The sequence below is a fragment of the Paroedura picta genome, chromosome 3, assembly GCF_049243985.1.
Source record: "Paroedura picta isolate Pp20150507F chromosome 3, Ppicta_v3.0, whole genome shotgun sequence".
Taxonomy (NCBI): Eukaryota; Metazoa; Chordata; class Lepidosauria; order Squamata; family Gekkonidae; genus Paroedura; species Paroedura picta.
The window spans coordinates 5,489,887-5,506,723 of NC_135371.1; the positions used below are offsets into that span (position 1 = coordinate 5,489,887).

Here is a 16,837-nt window from a genome sequence, read left to right on the forward strand (position 1 = left end):
TGTCCATGGACTACAATTCCCATGAGCCCCTGCCAGCAGTCGCTGGCAGGGGCTCATGGGAATTGTAGTCCATGGACATCTGGAGGGCCGCACTTTGACTACCCGTGTCCTACACTCTTGTTCTTTACTGCGGCCGCAGACAGCGAGAACCAGTGAGCAGTAGGAAAAAAAACAAGAATTCGAGAGCACTTCCTAGCCGAAAATCTCCAACAGAAATGTGGCAACTCCCATCTCCTCTCCACCTGCAGGTGGCCAGAGGGAACCTGCCAACCCTATGTGTTGTCGACCAAGATGTTAGTATCTTCGAGACCAGCAGTGACCAAACGAGATCTTCAGATGTCGATGGACTACAATTCCCATGAGTCCCTGCCAGCACATGCTGGCAGGGGCTCATGGGAATTGTAGTCCATGGACATCCATAGAGCCACAAGACTGACCATATTGATGGCAGGGGAGGAGCCCTGGTGAGACGCTGTATACTTCTTCAGGCACGGCCAGCCTTCTGCACAGCTCAATGCTGTGCCCTCCGTGGAGGTAGGCCCCAACAGGTCACCACGTTTGCCTGCAGCAGGAGGAAAGGTCAGAAGCCCAGGAGCACCTTCAAGGCTGACAAAAATTGGTAGCCGGGCGAGAGAAATTTGCTCAAAGGGAGGGGAGAGCCCAAGTGGAATTGCACCCATGACCACGTCGCTGTATTAGTCTGTAGAAAAGAACAGGAGTCCCGGAGCCCCTTCGAGACTAAGAAAACTGGTGCTAGCTTTCGGGAGTCACTGCAGTTCCGGAAAAGTGAGCAGGGCCTCCCAGAAGCACCTCCCCTGCCCCAAACGTTCTCAGTTTTGAAGGTGAATTGGGGGGGGGGGGAGGAATCATCTGGGCATGGAATTGGCGCCACTGTGGGTGGGCAGATAATTGTGAGTTTCCTCCATTGAGCAGCGGGTCAGACTAGATGACCGTGGGTGTCCCTTCCAACTCCATGATTCTATGTGCTCCTGGACTCTTGCTGTTCTCTCTCTCTCACCCTTTGCTGTAGAACAACAGTGGCCTGGAGTGCCGTATGTTTCAGTGTGAGCGTGTAAGTGTGAACTCTCTCAAGCTACAATGTGGCCAACACCCCTTGCGAAGCACCTTTTAGGGCCCGAGATTGCACGGACATTATTTTCGCTGGAACGGGATCGCGTTCCTAAGTGCGCACGGCGAACACAAAACCACTGAGGTTGCACGTGGAATTTTTTCCAAAGCAGTCTTCTTTTAGTCACATGCTTGCTCCTGTGCAAAAACAAACAGACAAAACCCCCCCCCCTAACAACCCCAAAACAAAACACACACAACTATGTACAATATACACGGCTGGTCTGAGCTAGTCGATGCACCTCCTGCCTCCCCTTCTGGACCAGTTCCGGACGAACCGATATCCTCGGAGTTCAAGCCGTCTCCATTGTTCGGCTCTCGGGAGGAAAGGTAGCAAGACCCTGTATTTACTCCGAACTAAGCCCCAATGATCCAAAGCGTCAGGCACAAACGCTCTTCCGCTTTTTTTCAAAAGAGGCATTGGTGTGATTTTGATCCCCCCTCTGAGTTCGGGATAAAGAAGAGCTGCATTAAAAGGCCAGCCGGGAAAACCCGGAAACGGCCTAATCAGAAGCGGGGGAATGGACACCCCTTGAACATGAAGGGGCAAGAAAGAAACGGTCCAAAAAGAGAGCAGCTCCAGGAAGCTGGGGTTCGCATTTAGCCGACACACACTGGACGGCCCTACAACTGAATGTTAAAATTTTTTAAACTTGTGGGAAAAGATTGCGGAAGAAGGGAGGCGGGGGGTGGCAAGCTGGAATGGAACAATTTGGGAAGAATATTATATTGCATTACATTACAGCACAGGAACCACATCAAATGACAGACGACACAGCTAGCATGGGGGATTTCAACGGAGCCTCATCTAATCTAACGTGGAAATAACTCGGCCGTCTCTAGATTTGTGTTCAGACGTGGCGCTGTGGCCAGATGGGATTTCCGGGGGATGAGTTTTGGACAGGCGAAAGTGCCCTTCGTCAGATGCAAGAAGGAATGGCGATCTCGGGGGTCTTTATATCCCAAGTCGGAAGATGGCGGGGGGGGGTTTCAAAGGGGTGCGGCAGGAAATATCATCCCCTTCATTCAGAGCAAGGGAGAACTACTGGGGAACAGACAATTTGCATCTTTGAAGAGGTAAGAATCCTATGTCCCTATTCGGTCTTCAGAGGGTCCACTGTCCTGAGTAGGGACATGGGATTCTTCTCTCCCTGCCGATGCTAATTTTAAGCCTCTCTGCAGTTCTCCCTTTCTCCTCTGCTCAAATACAGCAGATATCGCACGGTGCCTCTGCATCTGGGATATGAGGATCCAGGGATCGCTGGTTCGACTCACACCTGACAAAGGGGGCTTTGATTCTCAAAAGCCCGCTCCGGGAAAACCTTGCCCGTCTCTAAAGGGCTGCCGGACTGTTCTGCCAGAGACGACCTGGCTGGACAATCTCTGTTGTCTCCGGGTTTCAACGTGCGGCAGGCTGCAGAGAGCTCCCCGAGAGCTGCCCCGAGGGCCGTGCGACCAGTCCGGAGCCAGAGACGCAACAGGGGGTCCTTTGACGCTCCGGGCAGCTGAATCTCCCCACGCCTTCCCGGAAGGCTCAGCCCGTCATGGAGGCGTCGTCTTCCCCGTGGCTCCTCTTGTGAGCCACCAGGGTGGAGTAGTAGGCGAAGCTCTTCCCGCAGGTGACGCAGATGTACAGGTTCTCGCTCGTCTGCACCTTCACCCCCGTGTGGATCTTCTCGTGGCTCTCAAAGTGGCTGCGCTGGCTGAAGGTGCGGCCGCAGTAAATGCACTCGTACAGGCGCTCGCCCGTGTGCAGCTTCTGGTGCGCGCGGATGGACCGCGCGTCGCAGCTCTTCCCGCATGCGCAGCACTGGTAGATCTTCCAGTCGGTCGCGGCCTCTTTGCAGGGCGTCAGGACCGACTTCCAGCGGAAGGTCTTCCCGTAGCCGGTCCAGACCTCCTCCCTCTCGCCCGCGACCTCTTCCTCGCGGCCCAGCGCCAGCCCCTGGGCGTCCGGCTCTCCCGATTTCCCCGGCGGCTCTTCCGACGTTGCGGCCGGCGGCTTGCAAAGGGCGGAGGAGAGAGAGCCTGAAAGGAAAACAGTCGCTGCGTGAAGGGCGGTCGCAGGCTAAATCCCAGGCATCGGTAGGAAGGCGAGAGATGTTTTACCGAAGCAGAAAGATTTCTCCCCCTCTGCAGGACTTGGCTGCATCCCCTCTCCCCTTACTTCTTTGTGGGATTTACAATGGCCCGTAGGGAAAAAATCCCATTAAAAGACCCTAAGGAGGTGGTGAGCTCCCTCTCACTGGCAGTCTTCAAGCAAAGGTTGGATGCACACTTTTCTTGGATGCTTTAGGATGCTTTGGGCTGATCCTGCGTTGAGCAGGGGGTTGGACTAGATGGCCTGTATGGCCCCTTCCAACTATGATTCTATGATTCATTAAAAGGACGTACCGATCCAATATAAAAACACACAGTGAACAGGCGATAAATAACACAAGCCCTGCAGCCAAGACTAAAACCCACTATCGGGGAGGAGAGGGGGCCTAGATGGCAATGCCCAGGTGCTAACACCAGCCCTGGGAATGGCTAGGCGGAGTCACTTGTCTCATCAAATCCCTCTTCTTATGAGGAAGCCCTTTGATTTTGCGCTCAAGCCTCGACTGGATATTATTAAACAGAGGCTGGATGGGCATCTGACGGAGAAGCTGATTCTGTGAAGGCTCGAGGGGGTGGCAGGTGACAGTGGGTGAGCGAGAGGGTTGTGAGTGTCCTGCATAGTGCAGGGGGGTTGGACTAGATGACCCAGGAAGTCCCTTCCAACTCTAGGATTCTGTGATTCTAACTGGACCCTCCAGCCCCAACTGAACTGCAGTCTGCAAATGAGGAAGGGAGGGAAAGACGAAATAGACGGAAGGAAGGAAGGAAGGAAGGAAGGAAGGAAGGGAGGGAGGGAGGGAGGGAGGGAGGGAGGGAGGGAAGGAAGGAAGGAAGGAAGGAAGGAAGGAAGGAAGGAAGGGAGGGAGGGAGGGAGGAAGGGAGGGAGGGAGGACGAAAGGACAGAAGGAAGGGAAGGAAGGAAGGAAGGAAGGAAGGAAGGAAGGAAGGAAGGAAGGAAGGAAGGAAGGAAGGAAGGAAGGAAGGAAGGACCCCTAGAGAATAAGAGGATGAAGATGAAGAACAACCCTCTGCCACCTCCATCTTGGGGGTCCGTAGACCTATCCCCCACCCCTGGCAAAGAGAGGGGTTCACGGTTTGCTCGGAAAATCATTATAATCAAAACCGAATCCTAAACATTGTTCTCCATGCTCTGCCTACCTGGACTGCAGGTCGTCCCCGGCTCTTCTTTCGAAAGCGTGGCTAACGCGGACCCGCTTGGGAAGGCAACGCTCCGCTGGGCGATTCCTCCGGCTGGGGCGGCCGCTTCCTCCTCGCTCACCACCTCCTCCTTGATCTCCTTCACGGTCCCGTCACCTTTTGGGGGTAGCCGTTCCAAGGGGAAAGAAAGACTGTTGCTAGTGCCCCGGAGGGTTTTACTCGAGTACAAGCCCACCCAAATATAAGCCGGGGCACCTAATTTCACCACACACAAAAAAAAACACCACCCTGGGGAAACCTTATTGACTCGAGTATAAGCCTAGGGTGGGAAATGCAGGAGCGACCGGTCAATTTCCAAAATGAAACCAGATCTGAATAAAATGACATCGATCGAGGCACGATGAAACGTTTGGGAATAACATTTATTTCAAGGAAGAACAGCCAGCCAGCCCTGTTAAGTGGAAGAGAGGGTCAACAGAAGCAATACGCTATCAGCAACAGCTTTCGGAGTACAAAAAAACGGAGCTCAACCCGCAACCCAGCTCAAACGCCAGAGTTAAAGGCCTTTGCTGCTGGATTCCTCCTCAACCTCCGTCTGGCCAAACAGAGCTTCGGCTGCAGCCGGCGTGAGGTTTCCGGCATAGACATTGTCATCGTCACTGAGTTCGCAGTCCTCGCCGTCGCTGCCGTCGCCCCCGTACAAAGCGCCGTCTTCACCGCCATCCGCAGAGCTGCCGATGCCGCATTTCTTGAAGGCGCATCGCACCGTGTCCTCTGGAATCTCCTCCCAAGCATCGCGAATCCACCTTGCTATCACTCCTAGGTCGGGTTTCACCGGATTTCCGAGTTTTGTCAGTCGGGCCTGACCGGATGACGCCCACTCGCGCCACCTCGCTCGCACACGGTCTTTGAAAGCTTTGTTCAGGCGCACCTCTAGGGGTTGCAATACAGGTGCGAGCCCCCCCGGAATGGCGGCCAAAGTCACTTGAGAAGACTTGGCCAGTTTTTTGACCGCCTCGGAGGTGTGGGCTCGGAACATGTCCCAGACGAGCAGCGATGGTTTTTTCTTGGAGCCGGCTCCCGGTCGCCCGTTCCAAATTTCTTCCAGCCATTTTTTGGTCCCCTTCTCATTCATCCAGCCCTTCGCATGCGCGCGCACTGTGATGCGCGGCGGGAATTGGACCTTTTTCGGCAAGGCCTTCCTTTTAAAGATCACGACCGGGCGCAGCTTCGTTCCGTTAGCCAAGCACGACAGGACGACGGTGAAGTGGTTCTTTTCGTTTCCCGCGGTTCTGTCTCCCAAACGTGCCACGGCTCTGTCGCTTGGAAGGTCCAGGGTCATAGGCGTTTCATCCATGGTCCCGATGTCTCCCAGGTCGTAGTTGTGGGTCCTTCTTTGTTCGACGACGAATGAATGGAAGGACAGGACTTTTTCATCGAGGTCTTTGGGCATCTTAAGGGAAATCCTTCTTCTTTGCCGCAAGCAGAGGGCAAATCTGTTCATGAAGCGGGTACACCAGCCGGCTGACGCGACAAAATTTTCAATCCCTGGCGCTTGTAACGTGTCCTCCTTCGCCATCTGAAGGGCACGCAAGCGAATGCCCATGCGGGTCACGCAGTAACCGTTTTGAAGACACTCCATAATCCATTTATATAATTCCGTCTCCAGGGCCCCGTATGAAGTCGTGGAGCCGCGTCGAGCCTTTTTCGCCTTCGGGATCTTCTCCAGGGCCGCTTTCATCCTCCGCCACTCCCTCACTTGCTTTTCGTCGACACAAAATTCCTTACTCGCGACACTGTTGTTGCTCTCCTCCGCTCTCGACACAACCATGAGTTTGAAACCGGCTTCGTAGGACCTGCGTTTTTGTTTTGGCCCGGGGTTAGAAGCGCTGGAATCCAATTCTAGCAGGATAAAAAGAAAAGGCTTTGAAGAAGAATTCCGCACCGGAGCGATGGGATTTCTCAAAATATACCGTCAGCCCTGCTCCAAAAAGAAAAGCCCTAGTTATAGATCCTAAAAGAGGTCCGTTTACAGGGGAAACGGGGTTGTCCAGGCAACTGTACGTATAAACAAGTAAAATCTATTGGCAATAGAAGGCAGCAAGACAGATAAGACAAATAAAATGCAGCAGACTCGGTACTGTAAATAAACGTATTGTATATCCAAGACCAGACATATACCGGCCCTTGTATTCAGCTTGGGCGGAGCACGGGGGCGTGACCAAGCATGGGTAAAACTGTAAAAGCTCTGTCATTGGTCACAGCTCTAGAGAAGAATGGAAGAACATGAGCACCTGCCTTTGATATTCATCTGGCAAGGATGTGGTGCGCCCCAGGTACCAGCACACAGAAGTGGGCAGGTTCTTGGCCCCCCCTCCCCGTGAGGAGAAAGGCAGCATATGAACATAGCAAATCATAAATCTGGCTTTCCAGATGTCCACGGACTACAATTCCCATGAGCCCCTGCCAGCATTCTACAGGGGCTTGTGGGAATTGTAGTCCACGGGCATCTGGAAAGCCACACTGGGGCCACCCCTGTAATAAATATATATATTTTAATTAGTCACTGTTTTACATATTTCACCTACCGGGATTGCAGGCTGTCCCGGGTTCTTTTGGAAGTCTGACTGTGGAAGAGCCGCTTGGGAAGGCGCTGCTCGGCTGGGCTCCCCCCGCAGCTGTCTCAGGCTCTTCCGCGAGAGCGTCTTCCTCGCTTAGCACCTCCACTTTGATCTCGCTCACGGTCCCATCACCTTTCGGGGATAGCGAATCCAAGAGGGGGAAAAAAAAAACACTTTTGCTAGTGCCCGGAATGGGCTTGGTCTTTCTCTTGCTGGCCCAGTTCGAGGGACGTCTGGATCCAAAGGGGCATATCAGAATCCTAGAGTTGGGAGGGCCATACAGGCCATCTAGTCTAACCCCCTGCTCAATGCAGGCTCAGCCTCAAGCATTCATGGGAAGAATCATAGAACCATAGAGTGGGAAGGGGCCACACAGGCCATCTAGTCCAACCCCCTGCTCAACGCAGGATCAGCCTTAAGCATTCATGGGAAGAATCATAGAACCATAGAGTGGGAAGGGGCCATACAGACCAGCTAGATTCTAGGCCAATCCCCTGCTCAGTGCAGGATCAGCCTCAAGCATCTGTGGGAAGAATCCTAGAACCATAGAGTTGGAAGGGGCCATACAGGCCAGCTAGATTCTAGTCCCACTCCCTGCTCAGTGCAGAAGAATCATAGAATCATAGAGTTGGAAGGGGCCATACAGACCATCTAATCCAACCCCCTGCTTGAGGCAAGATCAGTCTCAAGCATCCATGAGAAGAATCCTAGACAGTGTCTGCCCATGGTCTCTGGTAGAGGTCTTTCACATCAACCCCCCAGCTCAATGCAGGATCAGCCTCCAGCATCCACGAAAAGTATCCATCAAGCCACTGCTTAAAGACCACCAGTGAGGGGGAGCTCACCACCTCCTTAGGCACCACTGCTGAACTACAGGAACTGTGGATTCTCCCCCTCCCCCCCGATAGCTAGTTGGTACCTCTCGTCCTAACCCACCTCACAAGGTTGTGGTGATTATAAAAACGGAGAAGCAAAAGATTGAATCCGTTTGGGGTCCCCTGTGAGGAGAAGGGCAGGATAGGAATGCAGCCAGTGTGGTGCCATGGTTAAGAGCGGTGACCTCTAATCTGGAGAGCTGGGTTGGATCCCCCGCTCCTCCGCATGCAGCCAGCTGGGTGACCTTGGACTACTCACAGTCCTGATAGGGATGTTCTCACAAAGCAGAGCTGTCAGAGCTCTCTTGGTCTCACCTCCCTCACAGGGTGTCAGTTGTGGGGAGAGGGAAGGGAAGGCAACTATAAGCCCCTTTGAGACTCCTTCAGGTAGTGAAAAACGGGGTATAAGAACCCCACTTCTAAATAATTCAATCCATCAATTGTTGCTGTGGTTAGGTGTGAAGTCGTGTCCGACCCATCGTGACCCCTCGGACAATGATCCTCCAGGCCTTTCTGCCCTTTCTGCCAGATGTTTAGAAGAACCCATCAATACCTTATTTAAATTAGAGCCACGCTTTTCCGTATTCTACTTACCTGGATTCCAGGTTGCTCCTGGTTCTTCTTCTGGTAACCCGACCAGCGCAGACCCGCTTGGAAAGGAAACGTTCTGCTGGGGTCCTTCTTCTGCAGATGCAGCCACTTCCATGGGGGACTCCTCCTCACTTAGATCCTCTTCTTTGATCTTCCTCCCAATCCCATCACCTTCGGAGGTAGACAAAAGGGAAGAACATTTGTGCCACCCTCTGACGGTTCGGCAGTTCAACGGTTCGGACGGCTTCAGCCAGGGGTCTTTCAGAGGCTGCGGACAGCCCCCTCTTGTAGGCAGCCAATGGCTAACCACCTATGAACAACTCTTGCCCTGGGGTCATAGAAAGTCAGCTGCAATTTGATGGCTTTTTTTCCCCCCCTGCCCCGAGTACATTATTTAAACTGCAACCACTGTCATCCATATTCTAGCTACCTGGATTACAGGTCGTTCCTGGCTCTTCTTTCGGCTCTCTGGGAGAGGGTACGCTCCCCTGTGCCCTTCCTGCAGCAGTTGCAGGTGGTTCCATGAGAGGGTCTTCTTGGCTGAGATCCTCCTCTTTGACCACTGGCAGAGTCCCAGCCCCTTTCAGGGTAGGCAGAAAAAAACCCGCAATGAATGGACGGTTGGATGGATGGAGAGAGAAGAGAGAGGGAGAGACATTTGGCAGAGCTTAGATATGCAAAGGAGCGTAACACCAAGATTAAAGAATCCTTAACCGCTGTCGCTCTTAAATAAAACAGAAGGCAACTGAGACCCAGGATGAGATTATCTGGAAAATACCAAGAAGTTCTTAATCTAACTCTGCTAAGCACAGATCTCCACCAATGCCCCCTGTAAAATATTATTCATATGCTCTTGGATCATGGCTGCTACAGATCTTGCATATTCTGACAAGGGAGAGAGGGATAGACAAAGATATCTGTGCAAGTCCAGAAGGATTTCACTCGGAAAAAAAGAAAGTAGGGCCAAAATGGGTTCAAATACTGTTCTGCTGGGCCAGCTTATGTACATCTTACCTATGTAACCTGACCCCCCCACACACATTTGTTGTCTGCAATGGTACCGTCCGCCCTGCCCCATCCAGAGTGGGAGCACATAAGCCTTACCTGGCTTGGGATCTCCGTCATTCTCCTGCTTGATCTCCATGCTGGCGAATGGCCTCTGGCAAGACTCCAACGGAGGCTCCTCCGTCTTGGGGATGCCGGCTGCCTCTTTCTGGAGCGCTTCCTGCGCCTGCAGCAAACAGCGAGGATGCCCGTTTAGGGCAGAATGAGCGGAGAAGAAATTGGATGGGAAGGAGCAGACACGGGGAGTCTCAAGCCAATATGTGGATGACACCCAGCTATACCTCCTGATTACGATTCGGCGGTTCGGCAGTTCAACGGTTCGGTCCACCTCGGCCGCTTTGGCGATAATGGAAGCCCGAGGCAGCCAGTGCCGTGGCGTGGAGGGGTGTGGCACCAATGCACCAGCTGGTGCCCACATGCAGGTGCAGAGCTCTGGGCCTGCATTCGGGCGCCAGATGGCGTGCCAGCACCACCCCTTCCCTACGTGCCGCTGGCCAAGGGGTGCCAAAGTGACCATTCCTACTCTTGATAGACAGCTGGCTGGACTTCCCCTCGGAAACATCTGCCAGATGTTTGGAAGCAGTGTCTGGATGGCTCAGGCAGAGTCGTCTGAAACTCAACCCCTCCAAGACAGAGGTCCTGTGGCTGGGTAGAAGGGGGCAGGACCAGGAAGCGTGCCTCCCCTGCTTGGACAGGGTACAGCTCATCCCTGCATCTAGGGGGGGGGGATCTTTGATGTGTCCTTGTCTATGGAGACTCAGATCACGAAGGTAGCACACGCAGCGTTTTCCCACCTACGTCAAGCTAAGCCACTAGAGGCCTACCTGTCCCCGGAACACTCGGCCACAGTGATCCATGACACGATCTCTTCCAGATGAGACTTCCGTAACTCGCTGTACACAGGGCTTCCCTTGCCCCTCACCCAGAAATTGCAATTGGTGCACCGCCAGAAGTGACATCACCTCTCACACCGTCCTCCTTTAGCTCCCTCCCCCCACCTTTACGACTATTGCAGCAGCTCCGCCTCAGGTTGGCTTGAAAGAACGGCAGGAGCTGAGAAGACGACCCAGAGGACCCATAGTGTGACCCGACCGACTCCCCTTCCCCTTGATTTTTAACCCCAGGGCCCAACCACCAAGCCCTCTGAGCGGAGCCAACCCGGTTCCCCAGCTTGTGGCCAAGGCCTTTCAGGAAAGAAGAGAATGGCCACGGACCCTCTCCGGACCTCCCACGGACCCCTGGTTGGGAATCCCTGCAATCTTGTTTTGAGAGGCTGCAGCCCGGCCTCCGTCCCTGCACAGAGTGTGTCAAAATTGGCCTACTCTCTCACGCCCTTAGCCCCCAAAGGCTCTCACCTTTTGCTCCTGGATGAGCAGAAAGCCCTCGGCGAGGGCCACGGCCCGGGGACAGCTGTTTGGGTGATGGGCCTTCACCCAGCTCTGCATCTCCGGGGGCAGGATGGCCAGGAACTGCTCCAGGATCACCTGCTCGAGTATCTGCTCCTTGGTGCGTTTCTCGGGCCGCAGCCACTGGCGGCACAGCGTCCAGAGCCGGACGGAAGTCAGCCGGGGTCCCACAGCCTCGTAGTAGCAGAAGTCCCGGAAGCGTCGCCTCTCGGCGTCCCAGCTGGAGAGGTCGTCGCCCAGGATCACCTCCTCGCGCCCGACCTCGCCCGTGAAGCCCGCCTTCACGATCTTGTAGACCGTCTTGCCCTGGCCCACCGGGGGGCTCTGGGGCTTCTGGGCGGAGCCAGACAGGAGCAGGGGGATCTTATAGCCTCTCGGCTCCGGGGTTGCTTCCAGGGGGGGCTGCAAACCGCCAGCTCGTCCCTGGTCTCCCGAGGATCCCCGTTCTGAACTGAAGATCTCTACGACCTTCGGGAAGGGCTGCCGCTGGGCTTCAGCGCCCTGCCACGGCTCTTCGCCCGGTTCCTGCTTCACGCCTTCGAGGGGGAGTCCTTCCCCGACTTTCTCCAGACCCCCAGCCTGGGCGACGTGACAGGCTGGGTCCATTTTGAGCCTTTTTGCCCCCGGCTCTTGTTCACCATCGGAGTGAGCGTGCTGCGCTGACCCACCTCCGTGCCCTGTCGCCATTGCTCCTCGTCCTGCCTGGCGCTGTTAGGTCACACTCTGCAAGGCGGTGTCCCTTTTGTCGAGATGCAGCCGGGGAGGACTGCTCGCTGGTGACGTAGCCGGGCAAAAGAGGCGTCTCCCTGTGGGAAGACCACCATCAAGAAGAAGGGTCAGGGGTTTGGAAGTCATTTCCTTTATCCCAAACCCATTGCTGCACCCTTCTCACAAAAGCTCCTCCCCCAGCCACGAATTTCGTTAGCCTTTTAAGAGGAAGAAGAGTTGGGCTTTCAGACCTTGCTTTTCGCTACCCAAAGGAACCTCAAAGAGTATTGCAATTGCCTCTCCTTCCTCTCCTCACAATAGACAATTGTTGGGGCTGAGAGAGCTCTGACAGAACCGCTCTGGGAGAACAGCTCTCTCCCAACCATAATAAATCCAATAATAATAATAATAATAATAATAATAATAATAATAATAATAATAATAATAATAATATTCTGCTCCACAGCGCTACTTCTGGGGTTTCTCACAGCCTGAAGAATTTATCAGGAGTTTCTCAGCAGCATTTCGGAGGGCATTTTGAAGACGTAGATCGAAACAATACAGGAAGGCCCCCTCACAGCAGAACGAGCTCCTTAAGATGCTTCCTGTAGTTATCACCGTTCCCTGCCTTGTCTGGAGGATGTCATGGGCTTCCTGTGTTATTTCTTGAGAGGCAGCGTGGTACACAAAACACTACGGTTTCTTGATGGTCCAGGAAGGTTTTCCCCAATGGATGAGGAGTTAATTAAGTCTTCATATATATATATTTTAAATTTGTTAAACATTTAATGGTGTTATGACCATACATGGTCATGTCAGCCCCACCCCTCCCAAAATAGCCAGTGATGGGCCTGGAATGGGTGGGAAAGGGAGGAGGCCTCGATGGGTGCTTACTTCCCAAACCTATTCTGCAGGATGGATCGTGGCTCTTCTGGGGTTTCTCGAAGCCTGAACAATGTTTCAGGGGTTTCTCAAGGGTTAAAAAATTGAGAAAGGCTGAGGGAGGGTCCAGGAACCCCCCGTTTCAGACCCCCTATATTGCTGTGGAGACTTGCTGGCTGGTATTCAGCTGCTCACCAACATTCAGCCTACCTCAGAGGGTTGTTGTGAGGTTCAAATTGAGGAGAGGGGGTAACATAGGCCACTTTAGGTTGGTTAATACCTTTGGGGGTAGAGCCGGGGGGTGGGCGGGATTTGAGGCAGAGACGGACCTCAGCATTATATAATGGCGTGCACCCCCACCCAGCAGCCATTTTCTCCAGGGGAACAGATCTCTGCTGCCTGGAGATGAGCTATACGTCCAGGGGAGATGAGCTGTACCCCAGGTCCCACCTGGAGACTGGCCCCCTAGGTATAACGGGGTTCCCTTGCACGGCTCCCAGATTGTTTTAGGCCAGGGGTAGTCAAACTGCGGCCCTCCAGATGCCCATGGGCTACAATTCCCATGAGCCCCTGCCAGGGGCTCATGGGAATTGTAGTCCATGGGCATCTGGAGGGCCGCAGTTTGACTACCCCTGTTGTAGGCTGTCTGACCATCCACTGGAAGTCTCAGTGGGGGAAAAGGCTGGAAAAAAGGAAACCAAGAAAGCCACAAGCGGGTCTCCTCCCCCTTGTACCTGTTCCATAGGACTGGGCTCATTGGGAGAAGCGGTGCGGGCAAAGGGGTTGCCCAAAAGGGTACATAGGGTGCCAACCTCCCGGGGGGGCATGGAGATCTCCCGGAAACACACAAAATAATGTGGCTCCTCCCCAAAACCTTCAGGAATTCCCCAACCCGCCCCTGGCAGCCCCCTAACATTGGCCTTCGCCCCATTTGGAAGCCTCCGATCCTCCCCTCGCCTCCCCACCGCGGGAGCTGCAAGCAAGCCCAACTCGGGAGCCGCGTAACGTGTGAATGGACACGCGTGTCGTCTCCTTCTCCTCCGCCCACTTCCCCCCCCCCCCGCAGCCCCCCAGCCGCTCACCCCCGCCCAGCAGCCGCGGGGATCCGAAGGCAACTTTCCCCCTCGAGGTGGGGCAGGAAGTGGCTCCTTTCCGGCGCCTCCGGCTCGCGCGGCCCGTCTAGGCAGCTGGAGCGGGACTCGCTCGCCTTAACCCGTCGAGCACCGGCTTGGATGCCTAGAGAGGCCCGGGAGGGGAGGTTGCGACCGATGCCTTCGCTGGGGAGAGGGGATTAGGGAGGTCACGTGTTCTCTCCCCGGCCACCAACATGTGGGCTGGGGGGGGATTAAGGCTGTTAGGTTTTTAACTTAATTTTTGTTTTTTTATGATGTTTTCACCCGCCTTGAGCTGGATAGGAAGGGTGGGATAGCAAAATATAGAAGAAAAGTAGGGTTGACAAATGCAGGTTGGGGGTTTTGGACAGATGCATCCTGGGGATTTTGGAGATGGAGCCTGGGAAGGCCATGCCATAAAGTCCCCCCTGACTCTCCAGGTGTCCGTGGACTACGATAACCATGAGCCCCTGCTGGCACCATGCACGCAGGGGCTCATGGTAATTGTAGTCCACAGACATCCAGAGAGCCACAGTTTGGCCACCCCTGCTCCAAAGGATCCATTTCCCCCAGGAGAAATGATCTCTGTAGCCTGGATATGAGCTGTAATTCCACCTGGAGGCTGGCAGCTCTAGGATAGTCCAGGAGCAATGGTGGATGGGGGGGGGGGTGCCAACTCCTGGTTCAGAAATATCTGGATGTTTTGTGGGGGGGAGTGTGGGAGGGACCCAGGGTTGCCAGCTCTGGGTTGGGAAATACCTGGAGACTTTGGGGTGGGGGGGGTGGAGCCAGGAGTGGGCAGGATTTGGGATGGGGAGGGGTCCCGGTGTTGCATAGAGCAAGGGAGTCCATCCTACGAAGCAGCTCTTCCGCCAGGTCTTGGGTTGAGGCCGGGTTCTCCAGGGACAATTGGGGCCTCTCCTCCGGCCAGCGCTATTACATCCTGCGTATCTTGTAACTGTGATGGCTTGATAGTGAATGGAGGAAGTTTTGGGGATTATGCTGCTGTTTTAGGTTTTATAGGGGTTTTATGGATTTTTAACACAAGGGAGGTGATTTATTTTTATTGGGGTTTGTTTCTGCCATGAGTCCCCAGAGAGTGGTGGGATAAAAATTAAATAAATAAAATTTTCTCCAGGGGAACTGATCTCTGTCACCCGGAGATGAGCTGTAAGCTCTGGGGATTCCCAGGTCCCACCTGAAGGTCTCTAAAGATGCCAGCCTCCAGGACCTGGGGATCCCCCAGTTTTGGTGTTTAAATATGTTGAGGGAGATCTGTGGTAATTCCAGGAGATCTCCAGGTCCCACCTGGAGGCTGGCAACGCTACCCCCCCCCAAGTCTGATTTTCTTTAAAATTTCAGACAGTCAGTTGGTGAATTCCAAAATACAATACCCTCAGGAAACCTGAACAAAGTGTGAGTCCAGTGACACCTGTGAGGCCAACAAACGAAAGCTGATATACCTCGAATAAGACTGAAACTTGTTTCTGCTGCTTCAGACCCACACGGCGACCCAACTAAAATTGATCGGATCGGTGAAGATGACGAAGATGCGACTCTTAACTCTGACAGCAAAGATTCCTACTCCAACAAAATAATGTGGACAATCAAAGGCTGGGGGAGAAAGAACGACAAAAAAGGAACAGCAAAATGAACACGCCCAATTACAGGAACACACCCAGTCTTTCTGTTCAAAAGGGACACAACAAAACAAAATCAGAGTCCAGGGGCACCTTTAAGACCAACAAGGATTTATTCAAGGTGGGAGCTTTCCGGTGCAAGCCCTCTTCCTCAGCCTACCAATGGTGTTTGCACTCACAACAAACAAAATCAGAGTCCAGGGGCACCTTTAAGACCAACAAGGATTTATTCAAGGTGGGAGCTTTCCGGTGCAAGCCCTCTTCCTCAGCCTACCAATGGTGTTTGCACTCGAAAGCTCAAGCCTTGAATAAATCTTTGCTGCTCTTAAAGCTGCCCCTGGACTCTGATTTTGTTGTGCTGCTTCAGACCAACACGGCTACCCCACTTGAATCTGTTCAAAAGGGAGCAAGAGAATAAGAATGACTGTCCAGATTGCACTGAATTTTGCTAGCTCGACTAGGAAGCCCCCGTGAACTAGAGAAGGTGACTATAAGCCGCTTTGAGCCTCCTTCAGGTAGAGAAAAGCGGCATATAAGAACCAACTCTTCTTCTTCAGTAACATCAGGGCTCTCTCAGCCTCACCCACCTCACAGGGTGTCTGTTGTGGGGAGAGGAAAGGGAAGGGGATTGTAAGCCGCTTTGAGCCTCCTTCGGGTAGAGAAAAGCGGCATATAAGAACCACCTCTTCTTCTTCTTCAGTAATATCAGGGCTCTCTCAGCCTCCCCTCCCTCACAGGGTGTCTGTTGTGGGGAGAGGAAAGGGAAGGGGATTGTAAGCCGCTTTGAGCCTCCTTCGGGTAGAGAAAAGCGGCATATAAGAACCAACTCTTCTTCTTCTTCAGTAATATCAGGGCTCAGCCCCACCTCCCTCACAGGGTGTCTGTTGTGGGGAGAGGAAAGGGAAGGGGATTGTAAGCCGCTTTGAGCCTCCTTCGGGTAGGGAAAAGTGGCATATAAGAACCAATTCTTCTTCTTCTTCAGTAATATCAGGGCTCTCTCAGCCTCACCCACCTCACAGGGTGTCTGTTGTGGGGAGAGGAAAGGGAAGGAGACTGTAAGCCGCTTTGAGCCTCCTTCGGGTAGGGAAAAGCAGCATATAAGAACTAACTCTTCTTCTTCTTCAGTAATCTCAGGGCTCTCTCAGCCTCACCCACCTCACAGGGTGTCTGTTGTGGGGAGAGGAAAGGGAAGGCAACTGTAAGCTGCTTTGAGCCTCCTTCGGGTAGGGAAAAGTGGCATATAAGAACCAACTCTTCTTGTATTTCTAAAACATTAGCTGGGGGGGGTGTCCCAAAAGCCTTGGAAATGAGGAGGACCCACCTTTGCAAGCAAGAACAGGGCACGCACATTCTCATCCTAGCGACAATCTTTTTCAAATGGCTCAGGATGTGTTGTCCTCGCACACAGACACAACACACACAAGGCCCCCTCCATCGCAAGGCCTCCGCCGTCTCTCCAACTGTCAGGTTTTCCCTAACTGCCGTTCAGTTCAGACATTCAGTAGTGCTTGAAGCAGGGGTAGTCAAACGGCGGCCCTCCAGATGTCCATG

At 53.6% G+C, this 16,837-nt stretch overlaps 1 protein-coding gene across 4 annotated transcripts; it reads right to left on the reverse strand.

Annotated features, from left to right (window-relative positions):
* Positions 1-416: 416 nt before the first annotated feature.
* LOC143833921 (uncharacterized) lies at positions 417-16,734 on the reverse strand. 4 transcript variants are annotated; one of them, XM_077330247.1, is made up of 8 exons: positions 13,617-13,763; positions 10,894-11,750; positions 9,578-9,704; positions 8,904-9,053; positions 8,477-8,644; positions 6,975-7,139; positions 4,387-4,542; positions 417-3,156 (listed from the first exon to the last, which is right to left on the reverse strand). In XM_077330247.1, exons 2-8 carry the CDS (start codon positions 11,629-11,631, stop codon positions 2,663-2,665), a joined length of 1,998 nt encoding a protein of 665 aa, XP_077186362.1. In that variant the 5' UTR covers positions 11,632-11,750; positions 13,617-13,763; the 3' UTR covers positions 417-2,662. The 4 variants fall into 4 exon arrangements, with proteins under 4 accessions (XP_077186362.1, XP_077186361.1, XP_077186360.1 ...); XM_077330246.1 differs by lacking the exons at positions 417-3,156; positions 4,387-4,542; positions 13,617-13,763 and adding exons at positions 4,788-6,288; positions 16,608-16,734; XM_077330245.1 differs by lacking the exons at positions 417-3,156; positions 4,387-4,542; positions 13,617-13,763 and adding exons at positions 4,788-6,288; positions 15,110-15,246.
* Positions 16,735-16,837: the final 103 nt, after the last annotated feature.

Excerpts from the sequence above, each read along its gene's own strand:
- LOC143833921 (XM_077330246.1), bottom strand. The coding sequence starts at position 11,631 with ATGGCGACAGGGCACGGAGGTGGGTCAGCGCAGCACGCTCACTCCGAT. Across the intron at positions 9,054-9,577 it reads TGACGGAGATCCCAAGCCAG|GGGCTGGGACTCTGCCAGTG; the intron begins GTAAGGCTTATG and ends CTACCCTGAAAG. Across the intron at positions 7,140-8,476 it reads AGGAGCAACCTGGAATCCAG|GTGATGGGACCGTGAGCGAG; the intron begins GTAAGTAGAATA and ends TATCCCCGAAAG.